The sequence below is a fragment of the Penicillium diatomitis genome, assembly GCF_028827545.1.
Source record: "Penicillium diatomitis strain IBT 30728 chromosome Unknown utg000006l_segment0_segment0, whole genome shotgun sequence".
Classification (NCBI taxonomy): Eukaryota; Fungi; Ascomycota; class Eurotiomycetes; order Eurotiales; family Aspergillaceae; genus Penicillium; species Penicillium diatomitis.
Genome location: NW_026623178.1, coordinates 154567 through 172399, shown reverse-complemented (window position 1 = coordinate 172399; position 17833 = coordinate 154567). Strand labels below are relative to the sequence as shown.

The 17833-nt window shown below is 51.9% G+C and overlaps 5 protein-coding genes across 5 annotated transcripts; 2 read left to right on the top strand and 3 right to left on the bottom strand.

Moving 5' to 3' along the window:
* Positions 1-1040: 1040 nt before the first annotated feature.
* Positions 1041-6141, bottom strand: N7539_005741 (uncharacterized protein; the record flags this gene model as incomplete). The annotated part of the gene is made up of 3 exons (XM_056935343.1): positions 1041-1670; positions 1742-4364; positions 4436-6141. The coding sequence occupies 3 exons, from the start codon at positions 6139-6141 to the stop codon at positions 1041-1043; spliced, it is 4959 nt and encodes a 1652-aa protein (XP_056789215.1).
* Positions 6142-8237: 2096 nt separating this feature from the next.
* On the top strand, positions 8238-8564 carry N7539_005740 (uncharacterized protein; the record flags this gene model as incomplete). Its single annotated transcript, XM_056935342.1, has 1 exon — positions 8238-8564. One exon carries the CDS (start codon positions 8238-8240, stop codon positions 8562-8564), a length of 327 nt encoding a protein of 108 aa, XP_056789214.1.
* A 4183-nt stretch (positions 8565-12747) lies between these two features.
* Positions 12748-13272, top strand: N7539_005739 (uncharacterized protein; the record flags this gene model as incomplete). Its single annotated transcript, XM_056935341.1, has 3 exons — positions 12748-12806; positions 12948-13146; positions 13231-13272. The coding sequence occupies 3 exons, from the start codon at positions 12748-12750 to the stop codon at positions 13270-13272; spliced, it is 300 nt and encodes a 99-aa protein (XP_056789213.1).
* Position 13273: 1 nt separating this feature from the next.
* On the bottom strand, positions 13274-13896 carry N7539_005738 (60S ribosomal protein uL11; the record flags this gene model as incomplete). Its single annotated transcript, XM_056935340.1, has 3 exons — positions 13274-13287; positions 13353-13832; positions 13893-13896. 3 exons carry the CDS (start codon positions 13894-13896, stop codon positions 13274-13276), a joined length of 498 nt encoding a protein of 165 aa, XP_056789212.1.
* A 583-nt stretch (positions 13897-14479) lies between these two features.
* Positions 14480-17107, bottom strand: sec23 (GTPase-activating protein SEC23; the record flags this gene model as incomplete). The annotated part of the gene is made up of 7 exons (XM_056935339.1): positions 14480-14504; positions 14562-14755; positions 14816-16198; positions 16291-16392; positions 16457-16751; positions 16816-16946; positions 17015-17107. The coding sequence occupies 7 exons, from the start codon at positions 17105-17107 to the stop codon at positions 14480-14482; spliced, it is 2223 nt and encodes a 740-aa protein (XP_056789211.1).
* Between the last annotated feature and the right edge of the window lie 726 nt (positions 17108-17833).

Here is a 17833-nt window from a genome sequence, read left to right as displayed (position 1 = left end):
GTCCAAGGCAGAGACTTTAACCACCGCAGTGAAAAAGTAAGGCACCTCCACTCTCGGCAAAAAAAAAAGGCGTCAAGAACTGAAAGGGACCACCCTAGCCAGTCCAATTGAGTTAACGGCGTGTTGGAATTTCAACAACGCAGGCATATACACAACTGCTATCTCACGAGCTCACCGAGATCCAGATTGATCCACAATCTGGTTCGGTTCAATTGTCTGATGGTCTGTCGAATTGGGGGATTGAGGAGGCAATCAGAAAGTCGACTCGCAAGCGCAGAGCTGGGTCCAGTGTCCAGTAGTCCACTGCATTTGTTGTTGTTGTTGCGGAAATTTCATCTTTTGGAGACGCTAGCACCACATGGCTACCTGTCTTCGCTCTGCCTGTCTCCAGTCTCCACTGTGCGGTGCGTGGAGACTAGCTGTGGAAACGTCTCGTTTTTGAGACTTCCCGTCTGATTCACGAAAGCGGGCAGCGATGCGATGCGCGGCATTCGTACGAGAGCCACTACTGAGTCAGTTGCTGGTCGAGACCTGCTAGTCACCTCTGGTGGGACGACTCGGTGAGTATGGGTTGTTCAGTGGGTGCAGCAGGATCTTGAGGCAGGAAGAACAGGTCAAGGCTTGTGTTTATTCTCCGAGCGACAAGCGCAAGTAGTGTGAGCTTCATGAGTTGCGTCGGACCGATGTTTTGGCAAAAATGTGCATGACGAAGTCTTCATGAGTCTTATGCTAACAACAAACTGTGTGTGGTATATGAAGTGAAGGTTGCTCGGAACTAAATGGAGGCGTACCTGGACACTGTCTAGTAGAATGTGAAGGTTTCATAAGATTGTGTCGCGTTCAAAAGAGGCGCAAGATCCCGTCCAAGTGAGAAGAGTGTGTCCCATATCCGGCTTCAATGCAATATGTGTTTACAAAAACATGTATTCCGACAAGAGGAAATGGAAGAAACGAAGGGAAAATCAGACATCTTGTGAAAGAAAAATGGAAAGAAAAGAAAATCAAAGTCGCTCATAGGGGTATAAGTTTCGCTGTGTACATTATAACCAGATATCGCCCTCTTCGCCATTCACCCATTGCGCCCAAACCGCCTCGTAAGCATCTTCTAAGTCGCGGACCCAGCGCGCCGTGTCAAATAGCTTGTTTTGATATCGTTGCAAGAAAAGCATCTGTCGAAGATCCGCCAGTCGGCCGCGCGCCCGACCCTCACCGCCGGGCACATACTGCAGGTCCAAGCAGAGCCGAATTGCCTTGTTCTCATAATCATCGTCGGAGCTCGCAATAAGCTCTTCGCGCGCCCATCGCCCAGCCTTATCACTTGGTAGCGCGCTGCTGAGAATACTGCTCGCCATACGAGAGCACATCTTGTACTTGTAGCGAGGCAGCGTGAGCAGCGGAGTGCCACTCCAGAGAACGTCAGTCGCCGTGGTGTGGGCATTACATTCGGGGGTGTCCAGAAACAAGTCCAGGACCTTGGCCCTCGCAATGTGCGCATTCTTTGGTGCGACGTCGGTGAAGATAATTCTGGATGCCGTTTCTTCGCCTGCCCACGCTTTGGCAGTCTCTCGCAAATTTTGCTCGCCAGTCTCCGGGAAGCGTAGCAACCACAAGACAGAATTAGGGATGCGCGCCAAAATTCGGAGCCATGTCCGGAATGTCGTCGGTTCAATCTGGTTAAGGGGGTTTTGATCTAAGCAACTGAAGCTCACACTTGGGGGATATTGCTCCACGACTTGCTTACCTTGTAGAGTTGATTAAAGTTACCCAGAATGATGGTATCGTCGCTGAGATGTGGGAAAAGCTCTTTCCGCATCCTCCAGCGACGTTGCTGCTCTTGTTCCCAAGACAAGGGCTGTTCACCTGCATCCGGTGCACTCTGACGATGATCACAGCAGAAAAATGTGTCTCTAGTGTAAACCATCTTCTCTCCGTAGACCCAGTCCTCAAGATCCTCAGAGTTGTCCTCTTCGAGCAAGCGATCTTCGATACGCGCGGTGCGACGGCCTGGACTCAGAGTCTCTGTTGGAATAGAGAGCTCGTCAGCGAGGATGTAATCGCACCACTCCGCCCCCAGAGTACCAGCAAAGCCCATGAAAGACATGTGAATAGGTGCAGGTCGAGCGGCAAATACTTCGTTCCGAGCTCCTCGGGTGTAGCCGTTCAGGTTGATCAAGATATGGATCCCATCCTTGACAATTTGTTGAACAAGCCGATCCACAGACCACCCACTGGCGTCATGGAAGACAGGGGCCTCCTTCTCGATCTGTTGTCGATGGATGGACTTATCACTGGCGGTGGTGGCGTAACAATAGGCTTGCACTCGACGAGGATTGTGTAACCCAAAGACTGACTGCATCAGGTGGGCCAGCGGATGATTATTGAAATCTGACGACACGTACCCGACGCGAAGGTGCGGGCTGGGAGGAGATGGCGGTGGATACACAGTAGCAGGAAGCCACGGCGAACGAAGTGTCGAACACGATATGCGGAGACCATTTCGCTGAGATATTTGCCGGATTTGTTTGGCAGACAGAGGACATGTGAATGTATGAAATGGTAAGACGGTGGGAGCATTGGGAGCAGTCAACGCTGTCGGAAGTTGAGGTCGACGATACTGAGAGTCAGGCAGTTCCCGCCCGTGGACATAGCGATCCTGATACCAGCGCCACATGATGGAACGTATGGCTTTCTCGACGAGACGAACAAGGCGAGAGCCCTCCCACTTCTGACCCGCCCAAGACTGCAGGATCTGAGCCAGGGCCAGCCTACGGGATGGGGCAGAGTGACCCAAATAGGACGACTCTAAAGCATTGGATAGCTGTGCCACCAGTTGCTCGGACACGTTCGATGTCAACAGACCTCGGCCCCAATTCTCCCCTTCCCGCAATTGGCGATCCACAATGTCAACCACCCTTTGGATCCAGCCTACTCCGGAGTCGGAGGTGTTGTGTGAATCTCGAAGCATGCCCTTGTCGTCGACATGCCAACGGTCTCTGAAACCACGGCTATTGACGATTCCTCCTCGACCTGTCCAGTTGCACACGGAATTGAGCGCATTGGCCAAGCCGCAAACAGCCTCCGCGAATTCGGGGTTGACCTTTACAGCACGTTTGTAGTAGGAGATTGCATCGTTAACACGACCGGCATCCTTCACGGCGTTGGCCAGATTGGCCAGTGCAATGTCAAAGTTGCCATCGTAGTGAACGGCTTGCTCGTACATCTTGATTGAAGCCTGAAGCTGACCGATATCCTTAAGCAGACTACCCAAGTTCGTGTACAAATGGGCATGCCGCGAATCGAGTTGCAGACCGTAATTGTAGTATGCCAAGGCCAACGAAATACCACTGCCGGGCACAACGCCGGGAATGTCAGGATGCTGTGTGTCACCATTGGGACGCCTCAACCCGCGAGCAGGTGAAGTATTCTGAATACCAGCCAACAGGATCCCGACATTATTGGCTGTGGATGGGCTCGGTTGTAACGAAAGAGAAAGGTAATAAAGGGCAAGAATATCTCGCACACCGGGCGCAGCTTTGGGAGTAGCAGATGCGATGGCGGCCATCCCATCCTGGTAGATCTTGGCCAGAGAGAGCAAGGAGTTGCTTGTGGTAGAAATCGCAGCGCTGCGTGCCATTCCTTCCGCCACAAATCTCAAACCAGGTGGCAGTCCGCCGGCCTGGAAGACAAGCTTTGCGGTTTGCAGAGCTCGATCAGGGTACAATAGAATGTTTTCATTGCGGTCCACCTCGGCCCGATGGTACCCATTGCTTGGAGAAGTCGAAAAGGCAGCAAATATCTGCTTGATTAAGCTTTGCACACCATGTCGTCTCCTCCCCGCAGCAATCAAAACCGCATCCTCGAATGCAGACGCAGCGCCTAAGTTATCGCCCAGAGCGTACAACATGTTTCCCTTAGCATGGATCAGAGCGAGCATCCGACCATTGTCTGAGCCTGCAATGGCATACCCACTCGTGGCAAAGCCAGGTGCAGTCGGAGAGTCAAGTGATCCGCCGTATTTCAAACCATGCGCCCGACCCAAGTCATTATCGTAGTCAAAAGATGCCCTGTCATACATGCCGACGTCGGAAACGTTGCTCTCGGCATCGCTTTCAGGTTCACTGGCATGCTCGTCGGCTTTGAAATAGTCCCCATCCTTGGGATGACGCAGGGAGGATTGAACGAAATCGATAATATTGACGGCTTCTCTTCCTCGCTGACTAGTGCACAAGAGGCCAATCAAGTGCTCGACGGCTTCGAAAAAGCTCGGGCGCAACTTGACCGCGCGAAGCCAATGCTGCATGGCTTCTTCGCGCCGGTCGAGCGCAAGAAGCGTGGCGGCCAGATTGGAGATGGCTTCAACGTGGCTGCTGAGATGTCAGTATCAAACGCAGTAGATCATGTGGGACCCGCAATGCTGGAGTCAGTGGCAACTCACCTCGCATCACGCGCGATGATTCGCGAGTACCATCGCATCGCTTTATGATAGTCCCCTAACCCGTAGGCCAGGCAGCCACCGAGTAACATTCCGTCTATCCATTCCCAATTACTCTCTGAGCAAAGGTGGGACAGCATTTCGAGAGCGGAGGCTGCATTGCTGACGGCTGATCCCTCATTCAAGACGGACCCGTGGATTCGAGGGCCCGTTTGCGCTCGAAAACGGCCTGTTCCCCTAACCTCGGAGTCTACGCCGCTGCTGCGAACCTCTGGAAAGCGGCCCATAGACGGACGTTGTCCCTGGGCGTGACTCAACGGATACCTGGCTGACGGCAAATCATCTACATGGGAGTTTCCTGCCATCTCATGCTTGCGTCGTGGCAAGTCATCCTGGCCAGATGGATAGCTGTTGTGACGCAGAGAATCAGAAGGATTTTGCGAGAAGTCCAAGCCGGGTTGACGTGGGGGTTTCGGATAAATGCTGGGTTTGAGGTAGCGTGACGCCTGTGCATCGACTGCACCAGAGGTAAGACTATTACGACGAGCCTGGTGGATCGTGGCCAGCAAGTCAACATAGACCCCGTGGGCCCAGGATAGAATCTTCTCCTTAAACTCGATTTTGCCTGTAGGGGCGGCAGCGTGACCCTGTAGAGGTACATCAGACGTCTGACTGGTCCATGCCGTGGGATCATGATTCAACAAGTCGGGTGTGGCCGTTGAGTCAAGCCGGTTGACAACGCGAGCGTGATATGATAATTGATCCGAGTGCCGTGGAGGAAACAGGGGCTTCATGAGCGGGTCCTGCGATGGCAGCACGGGTACCGATCGATCCCAGGAGAATGGCTGCCCGGAACGAGGGTCAAGCGGAGAGCGGAAAGGATCGAGAGCATGCTGGTTCGGGTCGAAGAAAGATTGCACGGGGGGTGGAGGGGCTCCAAAGCGAGCGTCACGAATGGCCGCCGGGCGATAGGGGATAAAGACCCCATCAGGCCAGTATGGTCCGTACGGCGCGGTTCCTGCTGAGGCTGTTGGGCCCACGCATTGCTGAAGCGTTGCTGGCAAGACCGTGGGAATGTAGGCGCCATTATGCAATACATATCGAGGTGCTCCCTGCAACGGCAAGCTTTGGTTCAAGAACGAGTCGACTCCCGGGTGATGATTGACTGGACGCACCCAGCCAGTGCCGTTGGCGCCATGTATCCGATCCCCACTTGTGAAGGGACCGGTTCCATCACTTTTGAATACTGGTGGAAAATTGGCATTCCCCAGCTCGGGTTGATCTGGTGCAGGCTGCTGCCAGGAAGTCGAGAGTCGCCTTGACTGTGGTGGGATGAAGTAATTCGACTCCATTGGGGAGACCAGGATATGTTTGGATGCCGGTTGAATCATGCTGTCGCCTGGGGTTCCATCGTAGCCCGCGGCGAGCGTCCCATTCGGCGTCTTTCTCCTCAACGCATGCTCCGCCATCGCATGAGCATTGGAGCCTGGCGCTGTGGCATCACGAGTGTCGACTCGCTGAACGGGTTGCGGTAGTTGTACACGGGAGCGCAGGATGGGATTTTGAAAGGTCATCGAGGGGTCGTGAGCACCGGGTAGACCGTGTTCGTTCACATTGTGGAAAGGTGATCTCAGGGCGTCGGGAGTAGGATACGGGTGCATATGATGATGCGGATGCACCGACGGAAAAGGCGCGACGGTCGGAAACATCTTCACCTCCACGGGACGACGGTCCGTCTGGTGGGGTTTGTTCCGATCGGACAGAAAAAGGTGGTTTCAATTGGGTTGACAATGTTCACAAGTAATATGAATTTGCGAGACATTCAACAGACAGCCTCCTTGAAACGTTTCCGACACCGCATTATGGGGACGATGCCAGTGCTCGACGGATGGTGCACAAGACCGACACGGCAGCGGTGAGGCAGTCGTGTCGGACAAACATTCACGATGTCGGGCGGGACAGGGGACTCGTACTCGCGCGAAGCAGTCTCAGTCGTCCTAGAAGGCCAGTCGCGGGTCGTCGCTCACGCTCAGGCGAAGGGTTGAAGAAGCTGGGTGGCCGCCGAACAGAAGACGACGAGTAAAGAACGAAACAGGCAATGAGGAAATAGTACAATTTCCTTTTTTTTTTTTTTCTTCTTTTCTGGCCGCTGTTTGAGGACGCAAGGGAGAGCGAGACAGGACCCTCAGCGATGATCTGCTGGTGTCCGAGACGCGGTGAGCCAATAATATGCGGGCGATCTTTGGGTCCAAGTTGAAGGAGGGTCGTCGCAGAGGGAGCGTCAAAGAGACCAAGCGAGTCCAGGTGTGCCAGAGGGGAGGAATTCCGATGAGATCAGAGTGGATGGCAAAGATGGATGGATCGCCCTTTGGAATCTGTCACGAACAAGCGAGCGATGCGGGAATGGAGCAAGGAGAAAAGAGAGAGAGGGAGAGAGAGAGAGAAAGAGGGGAAGAGAGGGAGCGAGAGAGAGAGACACGGGATTCGAGTCGAAGGAGACACCTATGTTTGAGGGCAGAGGCGATGATGTTCACAAGAAGAGATGAGAAAGGAAAGAGAAATGAGAGGTGGAGGAGGAGGTGAAGGAGGATGGAGATCGAGAAAGAAGGCGAAGGAGGGAGAGGTGAAGACGAGGTTGAGGGTTCAAGGTGAATAAAGTACAAAGTTCCAGGGACCCGCCGAGGGATAAGCTGGCCGAGTCTTCAGGTGGTCACGGTGGAGGCTCCAGTCTCCTACAAACTGCAGGGAGCCAGTCGTCGCAGTCGGAGCGCAGCTTTTGTAACCATCAGACGGATCACACTGGAGACCTGACAAGCGGGGACTTGGGAGTGCGAATGGAGACCGCGCTGCCGTGGTGGTCTTTAGACTTTGACTTAGAATGAATAGCATCGTGTCAGAAAGATGGGGACTGCACAGGGGACAACTGCACTGGACATCTGATTGTGACTAATCGTTGAGGAAGAGACATACCTTAGCTATGACCTACTACTATTAGAGGGACGAACCTTCGGACGTAGTCGATCAGGAGGCCTACTACATAAGCTGATCTAAAAGTCCAAGCCTGTACCGACAGAAGATCACACAACGAGTGGACCGATCTTTGAAACTATCACAACTGTCGTCGTCGAATCTGGATAGCACAGGACTTCCTAGTTCCTGCAATAACGAGTGATTATGATTCTGACACGCTCACGGTCGAGGCGACGGTGGTAGAGTAGACTCATCGAAGGTACGGTATGTCTGGTTTCGTTTGGACGAGGCGATGGCTCCTCCATATGTCTCAATGAGGATAACGTACTAGCTAGTAACTATTGTGTTAGGTCTTCGGTTTTGAATATTTGCGGCGACTAACTCGCCTGTCTGTTGGTTTTGCATGGATACCTCACCGACAAGCTACAAGGGTACACTACATGTACGCGTGCTGGTCGAGAACTCGGCGTTTTTGACATCGACTTTTGCTCTCAGCTTGGTGCAGATCAATCTGCACCTTGTCCATCTGGCTTGACCCTCGTACTGATGATACCTTTATGCAGTACTGAGCAGTGAGCAGTGAGCACTCTTGAGCTACTGACTCTTCGTCTGCGTGATCACATGCCAGATTGTCATGGAGTATATCATCACTGATTCTTTCCTCGTCTCACTTTCGTCTTGGAGAGCTGATGATCTAACAATCTCTGTCCAGGACCTATACTCTGTCTCTTTCTCAATCCTCAAGCATCTCCAGATCAATCGCATCCTCCAGTACATCGTGCTACACGAGTATAATCTACAATCTACATATCTCCAGATTGCACTGTCCCTGTACATGTACACGTATACTTCACGACTGTACCCATCTGATTCCCAGTTCTTTGACGCACCCTCGGACCTCTTCTCGTCGCGAGGCTGCTCCGCCGATCCACTCGACCCAACGGCTGAACTTTACTTTGGGGCTGGAAGCTCCATCCCACGGGCCTACGTCAGCGAGTCATTGGTCTTCCGGCGACTAGTCAAATGGTCACGGATCTGTGACGCCCCAGAGCCCCACTGTGACGGTCAAGCCGACCCGGTCGAGTCCTCCGTTCACTCCGGATCCTTTGATGGCGAGCAGGGCAGCAGGCCTGGTGCGGTGGAGTCGCAGATGCGCCTGTGAAGCCTGTAAAGTGGATCGGCCACTCGACTGACTCCCGGCTTGGGGGTGATGCATTGCTGGGATCGTGGACACTGGGCAGTGGCAGCTCTGGTCGGACAAAGTCGCGAGGCTGATCTCTTTGCGGATGACGGGTGTGGTCAGCGGAACTCCTGACTCTGGAGAGCAGATTCAAGCATCATTCTACTCGATCTGAGAGACTCGACGAGCTCATTGCCACATTCATGATTCCTGGATCCGCTGAATGTCCGGGCCATATCTAACATTGTCCAGATAAATACTGTTGTATACTTAATGTATGGTGTATAGTGTACAGTATACTGTATAGCGTATACGTGCTTGTTGTGTATCATCCACATAACAGAATCTACGTATACGGTGCAAGACTATTCTGGCACAGGATGACCCGTGGTAGAGCCCTCGTGGAAAGAAGAGGCTCCTTCTAAGAGGCATATTTCAGCGGCATATTGATGTTTTCAAATGCGGGCATCTATAAGATGTAGATAGAGTAGAACCATGAGAATCGAGGTCTAAACTCTTACAGATTCCACAGTACAGACTGATGACTACATATGATGTCTACACAAACCAAAATCGGCCATGCAGACTGCCTAGTGCCTACCAGAGAGTAGGACAATTTGATAAGTACTAAGTATCAGTATCAAGACGACTGGTGTGCTCAGTTGCTCACAGCCTCACACCAATAATCTAAACATACAGGGGTATCCATCCATTCCTATCTACTATAGTCGCCAGACTTGAGGTCGACCACAAGACCACACTAAGAAGCGCCCACACGCTCTCAACTGCTATGCTACATTCCAGATTCTCTCTACGGCAATATCAGCCACCATCATATCGCCTCTTCTACATTATTGACTGTATTGCCGCCCGCTACCGGGGCCCTCTACCGCACAGCCCCTATTCTATTTGCAACCTACTGCTACGTGTAGTATGCAATAATAGAATGAATCAGAATGTCGACGTAGGGATACCTGTCCGTTCCTCTTCCTCCGGTCGCCCCCCCCCCCCCCCCCCAATTCCCCTGGTTTGCCTCTTTGGTCGCCTCACATCCCCCATTCAATGTTGGACCCTGCGATCATTGCCCTGTTGGGTCAGATTTCTGGGGTTGTGGGTCAGGATTGCCGCAATCTTACAGCTCCACTCTGGCTTTGCGAGATGTTTCCCGTATTCGATGAACCTTTGGTGATAAACCACAGTGAGGGCTGCGGCCTCGTGCTGTACTCGACACTCGCACCACCAACGAAGAGTAGAAAATTGAAGGGGTGCATAAACTTTACAATCTACGTAGTTGGGAATCTCTTTGTCTTGGAAGCCGAGCAGGATGATGATTGACTTCCGATTCCACTCGTTATCGGCACCTTGACATTGAAGACTTATCAGAGAACAAGCACAATATTCACCAGAGTCGTATTACATACGATCTAGTCTGGGAATCCCAACGCCTGCAATGATTGTCCATTCGCTCATGGTGCTGCAAGTCCTAGCTAGACCTATCCTAGCCAATCCTCCCATACTTTCTGTTCTGTCTGTCATGGTCCTCCACGACACTCCCTCCTCCCCGTCTTGTGTTGCAAACCCTCTCCGGCTGTCGTGCTGGTGGGACAGAACCATTTCGGATGCATTTCGGGTCGTACGAGTCTGCGTTGTTCCCCACCTGGTGCTCTAGCTGGGAGAGGTGGTTTCGTTTGTCGGGCCCCGTTCGTTTGATAGTTGGCCATGCAGGATTCTTATGTACCGGTTTTAGGAAGCAGGTGGATTCTCCACTGGAGGTGCATCACTGCATACCGCATCCTTTCGGCGGATCCATACTGTGCGGGACCTGGAGCTACAATGATTGATCATGACAGTACATATGTGGGACAAAGTGAGTGAGTCTTGGCGAGAGACTTGGCTTTGAGGATTTGCGAGGAAGAGGGAAAAGAATCAGTCGAGGCTTGACCTCTTCAATGACCTACGGTCCATCAATACAGAGGATTAGATCTACTTCGGACCGTCTGGTAGCGCATGCACCTGGCTCGCCAATTGCCCTGGCCACCTACACTGATGGACTTTGGACCGCCTCACGCGTCCATCACCTGACCGCAACATCCGAGAATTCTAAAACATGCATGGATACCTACTCCTTTTATTTAAAATCTGCTTTGAACAGTATTCCACCGGCACCTTCAACATTTATCAACTTACATCATCAAACAATTAGCGTCCAGTGACCCAGCCGACCTCGACCTATCTCAAGCCATGGTCACTCCCTGCGTCACCTTCCACGGGAGCGAGCATACGACACCTGGCGCTATGCCTTATCATCCCAACGAACCATTCGCCGACAACGAAGACGGCTCCGCAGTCCGCACAGAGTAGATACTAGATATTAGGCACTCGATCCTAGATGGTGATACTGACAGTATCTGGTATGCTCCTGGCAAAAAGCACGCCAAGCACCTGCGCCTTACCCAGGGACCGCGACCCAGCAGTGATCGGCGAGAAACCTGACGTGGGCTTGTTTGGTCTTGGGTCCCCCCTTGGGGCCAGCGTGGTGCGTGCGGAGCGGAGCGGGTACTGCATGTCCATGACAGTGGATGTCTGGTGGTACCGTCTCTGTCTCTGTCAAGTTGAGAGATTAGACGATGAGGAGCATTCAACATGGTCCATCTTCTCGACAGATATATCAGACTGTGAGGTCAAAGAGGTAAATGGGCGACGGAATGGATTGAGGTAGACAAGTGGATGTCTGATAGACGGGGAGATAATATTTTTCAAGCTTTTTCGATGCCAAGGGCTTAGTTTAGGACTTGAAGTGCACACCGCATATGTCTGTACTCTGAGAATCCGTACTCAAGAGTCAAAGAGACACGAGAAAGTCAACCCGTAATCTGTGCGACGACCAGATCTTGATCAAATGGTGTCGGATCGATCTCATGAGACATCGCTCGAAGGCCGTTTGTCGTGCGACAAATGCCTGTCGGCTTTCGGCTCGAATAAGACAACTAGCAGCGAGCGCAATAGCTCCCTAGTTTCCCATCTGTGCCTTTTTCTGTTGCAATGACAATTAGCAAACGCCAGGTGCTTATATGGAGGACGGATACAGGTAGAAGAACTGTTTCGCCGCGAGCGCTGAGAAGGTTACCATGTTAGGTAGGTACAGTGGTACACAAGGACCCCGTCTACTATTCGAGGGAATGCCACGCGCTTGCCTACCGGGGCTACATACAAGCTTACCCTTAATTCTCGCCGCATGCAACGTCGCGGTTCAGTCAAGCGGCTGCCCAGGCCGTGTGACCGTTGAAGACTGAGGTGGCGCACCTGCAGGTCTCTGCAAAACTTCCATTTTGAGCAAAAAGAGGCAGTTCTCAAACACAGATTTTAGGGTACGTAATCTCGAAACCTTTTAGACTCTAGTCCGCGGGCAAGTTCGTTTGAATTCTCGAGACGGACCGAGATGCACCACGCGAAATTACCTAGTGTAGTAGGGAATCCGGTCGCATGTACTTAGAGCCAAGGGTTTGCAGAGGTGCGGGTGCCTGATGGTGGCCTTATAGTCGGGAGAGACTATTTGGACATGACGAGAGGGGGTCACTCAACTTCACAACCAGTGAACCAAGGAAGAGAACAACTTCATGGGATCCGGGAGACCCATCGGAGAAGGGAATTGAGAGTTCAGTACAGTCTTTACAGTCGGATTCTTTTGCATTGCAATGACACACTCTTTCTGATCTTCACTTGGGCCCCTTGACAACTGTTCTACGGTCGGGCTGGGAGATCTCTGGACGTGCGTGTGGTGGTTGTGGTTTGGTTCCTCTTTGACTCGACCTGTCTGGTGAGATCAGACTGCCTTGAGCATTCCCCTCTATATTATCTATGTTCTGTATGCGGAAAAAGACACCGCATAACAAACCCAACCAAGTTCCAGCCCCCTCACCGACAACGTTCCAGGTGGTGAACCATCTGAGAAGTCCAGTTCTTCTCGTGGTGCATCGACATATTTATCCTGCGAGAGACCACTGTCTCAGACTAACTCACTAAATCACTGGGACGAACCCTCCTGCTTACGAGGAGAAATGAATTGATCAAGAATGAATTTGATTTGTGATATCTGGATGGCAGAATTTGCAAGACTACGATTGAGATGAGCACAGTTATCCCAATGAAGATGTAGACCACAATAATGGACCATGGCAACCACAATGACACGAATGCCATCCAGGTTGCCGCGGTGAGTAGCGGGTCAGTTGCTCTTCGTTACTTAAAATAAGCGTAAACCACATCGAATAATGTTCAAACCCCGCAGGGAGAGAACGGTAAGCGCCAGAGTGTTGTAACGGTTCCATCAGGGACTGAAGATTTAAGTTTAATGACCACCTCCAGGGGAGGAGCGCAGTCAATGTCTCGTCAACTCCTAATCGCCAAAGGTGACGGCGAGAGGAGAGGACTCGAGGTTCGCAAAAAGCTAGAGGAAGAAAGGGAGGATACGAACACAAGAGACCGCGAAAATCGAATTGTTCATTCGGATGATCGCGATATAACGCAACTGGAGATGTGGTATCAGGTCATGGCTCATAAATGGGTATGTTCTTTTTTGGTTGGAGGCAACTGTCGTATTGTGCAACTAGCTGCGCATTTTTCAGCTGGCAGACTTGTTGATACATAGAGAAAAGAAGACCTCCTCTTCGTCCCGTTCAGGAGAGAGTAATTTACTCCTCAGGAACTGTAAAACCGTTAGCACTGACTTGACGAACATTTCGATATTGCAAACGTAGGAGAGAAACATACCATCGATCTCACCAGCCTTGACATCGTCAGAGACATCCTTGGGGCTGCGGCCATCGACCTGGCAGCCGACGGAGAAAGCAGTACCGAGGATCTCGAGGACAACACCCTGGAGAGACTTGGCCATGGAGCGGTGCTTCATCTGGCGGGCGATCTCAACAATGTCGTCGAAGGGGATGGACTTGGTGTGCTTGATGTTCTTCTCCTTCTTGCGGTCACGAGGGGGCTCCTTGAGGGCCTTGATGACAAGGGAAGAGGCGGAGGGAACGACAGACACAGCAGCCTGACGGTTCTGGATGGTGAGACGGACAGTCACACGCAGACCCTTCCAGTCACCAGTGTTCTTGGCAATGTCTTCACCGATCTTCTTGGGAGACAGACCCAGAGGACCGATCTTGGGGGCAAGCGCAGACTGGGCGCCGACCTCACCACCAGTCACACGCAGGTGGATGATCTTCACCTCATTGGGATCGAACTTGGGAGCTACAAAAGAAGATGGGTATTAGTTCGCCATTGTGAATACTCCAAGGTGATGATACTTACGCATGGCGAGTGCGAAAGGTAGTCAATCTGCCTTGGGTTGTCGAAGGGGTGGATGAAGAGAGAAAAGAAAATCCCAGAGGAGGCTTCGACAAAAGTTGTCCTGAGACGCAGAGGGTTCCACTTCTACGGCTAGTGTAAGCGAGTGGGCCTTTTGAGCACTTGAGGGCTAGACCCTAATCACGTGAGAGGCCTTGGTCATATCAAGCTTATCAAGCTTTAAGCTGAGCCGCGTCGGCCAGCTTGCTGGTTTGCTGGGATCCCAGACGAGGAGAATACAAGGAAAGACTAGATTGTAGGAATCCTATGACATTTTTGAATGTAAACAACATTAGTGTCACACTTTGGGTTATATTCTGATTTCTCAAGATTTTGGGATTTTTTGATAGCAGTTTCGAAATCACACGTTCTTCAGCGCTCTCAGAATGCAAGCATAGGGTCCTTGACGTAATTCATTCATCTACTTAGGGGTTTAATGGGGAGAAGAAGAGGGAAAAACAATGAGAGCTAAATCACCGCTAAAGATACACATGACCCGTTTAGGCCAAGGTCGCGCCGCCCATTACATCAACTGGCACGCCATGTCTCAACTAGCTCGTGCCAGAAACCGCAAGCCTGCAATGAAGAAGTTAGTGCATGAGTAACGGAAAAGACGGGGCAAAGAGTGCTTACTTCATGAGGTGATCCATAAATGTCTGCAGTGAGACATCATCAGTGAAGATGGTCTGCGACGAAACACCGCCTCCATAGCCCCCAGAGGTGTGCGTGGTTGACGGATTGAGCTTGGACAGGAGGAAACGAGCTTGGGATCCACCAGCATCACAGACAATGAAACGAGGCAGGGGGAAACGGTCGGCGATGAGTTCCTATTGAGATGAATCAGTCACCATGGTTATCATATTGGTGATATTGGAAGCACGACATACCCTAGCATCCTCTTTAGGCTGTTCCAAGAGGGCCTTGAGGTTCTCGTAGCCCTCTTGGTCCTGGTAACCCGCCTTGCGCCACTCGGCAATGGTCTCACCGTGGAAGATGAGAATATGGAAGAAAGTGTCGAGAAGAAGAATATGCGCTGGCTGGATGGAAGCGGAATCCAAAAGAACGGGTTGGCTGCCCTCCACCTCCAGGGAGTACGAGTCTAGGGTGGGCTGGATCATAACCAGCGAGTCCCCAGCATCTTCGTGGTTCAAGACATGACGGTAGAAGGCAGTCTCATCAGGAGAGTTGTTGAAAACTTGGAGGAACTGGCTTCGTCGCAAGTGGAACATGAACTGTGGATACAAGGTGAAGTTCTTTTCCAAGCGGAAAGATGTAGGATCATCTTTGCGATAGTCCGCGAACCGTGAGCAAAGTCGGATCAGCATGCGGTCTACCCATCGAAGCACATCGGGCCCATCGTCAACTTCCGCCTTGAAGACGGCAATACGGGCCATCAAGACGGCGGCAGCTTCCTGATCAAAGGACTGGGCAAGAGTTGGATCGCCAGCCGGACCACTTAGAGGCCGTGCGACTGTCGTCACACGCAGGTGGTAATGCCCTGAAGAGTGTTGGTAGTATGTGAGGAACTGCATCATACCACGTTGAGGACCAGCCTGTACAGCCGCGGGGCCACCTTGATTGGCAATTTCGAAGTAGACTCCGTAGCTTGACGATGGATCAATACCACACATCTTCCACGCGCAAGTGTTTCCAATGCCGCACTCGGTCTCGCCAACGGAGCTTGATTTCTTATTGAGAGAGATGGCGTGTCCAATGAGACCAGTGACCTTAAGTTCCTTGGTAGTCAATACTTCGAGAGATGCATTGAAGCCCATGAGAAGGTTATCATTCGCATCCTTATCAAAGACACGAATGAATGACTGCTTGAACTGGGATGCGGTGAAGCTATCAGTAAGAAGCATGTGTCCACCGGTGTAATTAACGAGGTTCTTCATCTCCAGAAGACCAACTTGGTCCAAGCAGCCGGCGAAGATGTCGACAATGTGACCATTGTTGGCAGCCCGCTTGGCGAGCGCATCGTAGAACTTGACAGCCTTTTTGTAGTACTTGATGTTGTCGCGATCAATGTCGTGGTGAGAACGAATGGGCTCTTTGAGTTCCGGTGAAACCACATGACCTGGGCCCTCGGTAGCGGCACCACTGAGGAAAGCCATAATACGACCACCTGCATTCTGGAAAGAGGCCTCGAGCAAGCCAACAGCAACACTCAGCGCAACACCAGTGCAGCGAAGGGGACGCTTGTCATTAGCCACGGGCCATGGGTCGCGCTGCATCTGCTCCAGAACGTTGGTGATCTGGAATTCTGCTTGCTGAACGGGAAGTAAGAACCGGGCGGCTGGTCCAAGAGGGGTCGCTGCGCTGGCTGCTGAGGAGGCATGCCTGGACGGGGGGCACCGCCTACGAGACCAAGCATCTCTTGCACTTGCTTGGCATTGTAATCCTTGTTACCTCGGAAGACATAGGACTTGGCGCATTCGGCGTAGCCAAGCTCATGGACTTGCGTCTGGGGACAAAAGGTCAACAACTGACAGCTTCCTAGCAGTGATAAAAGGGGTGACAATGCTTACCATCGTTCCATACGTAATGAGACCCACGAGCGCATTCGGAGGCAGCAGAGACAAGCTCATGACAAGTGAGTCCCGAACTGCTTGCAGACTGTCCTCCTCCTGGCAGGTGTCGACGACGAAGAGGAAGATCGGAGGAGCTGGAGCAGGGCGGGCCAATTGGTACTCGATGGTGGTGCTCGTGGGGTGAAGCTCGGGGGGTATCGTTTGCTCGGTGATGTCCTTGTAGTGAGGCGGCAGAGGATTGCGCATCAAACAGAAGGGGCAAATCCATACTCTCGCACGGATGTCGACAGTGCTAAGCTGGGGTATTAGTTCATCGCCGATATCCGGGGAAAGACAACGACGGAGGGGAAACCCACGCGAAGGGATTAAGCACGGCCCGACAGGGTTGCTTGCAGGTCACGGGCTCATATTGGAGGATTGGAGTATCTGGCTTCTCCTTCAATGGTGTGTAGATCGCACCGATAGGGACGACCAGCCGAGATGCTTCCTGTATCTGTGTTTAGAAGGTGATGCGACATGGAGCCTTGTCAGAGTTGCCAAATGCGTGTTACGTACCATGCGAGAGCTTGGGAAAGTGTTCCAGCTCAGTCTGAGGCCATCACGATCCTCAACATCACTCCATTGATCTTTCAGAGCTTCGTAATCCATGGCGACGTTCGATTATGGAGATTCCGGGGCAATGTTGACAAAGGAGATGGAGGGGTGCAGGGGCGGAGCTGTGTAGAGCTGAGTCGCAACGGCTCCTCGGTCGATAATTGCGTCGTCGGATGGCAGAGGTCGACTGTATCCTGTCAGAACATAGTCGAATCCCGAGAAATCTGAAGGTCCAGGCGAACTGGGTGGGAATGACGAGATCAAGTCAAAGGGATATGGTGAATGAGGGCATTGGGTTGGCACTAAGGCCAGGTTGCAGCACTAATGGTCTACCTCGGTCACCGGACCTGGATACGGTTAAAATGTCGACGCCGCTCCACTTTCTCTTTCTTTTCTTCATGTTTTATTCACGCCGACAAAATATCACATTACTGTCGACAGCTTCCATCATTCCATGATGATGTCTGTTTTCGCGTCGAGCGCAGAACGACTTGACCCGTTGCTGGGCACCTGGTTTTGAAAGGTCGTTCCGATCCTTTCGGATTTATTGGGAATCAGCTGTGGTCACAGACCTGACTTAGCTTTGAAAGAATTTGAAATTTTTAGTCCTATCTCCAATTAAGCTTCCTCTTCCCTAGTCTCGCCATGATGGTCTCGTAAGAAACTGCCGAACGCTTACGCAATTGAACGTGTCTTGTACTCAAGCAACTTGTTTTGAATTCAGACTGTCAGGTTACATGAAGGCTCAGCCGACATAACTTCATTAAGATAAACATAGTT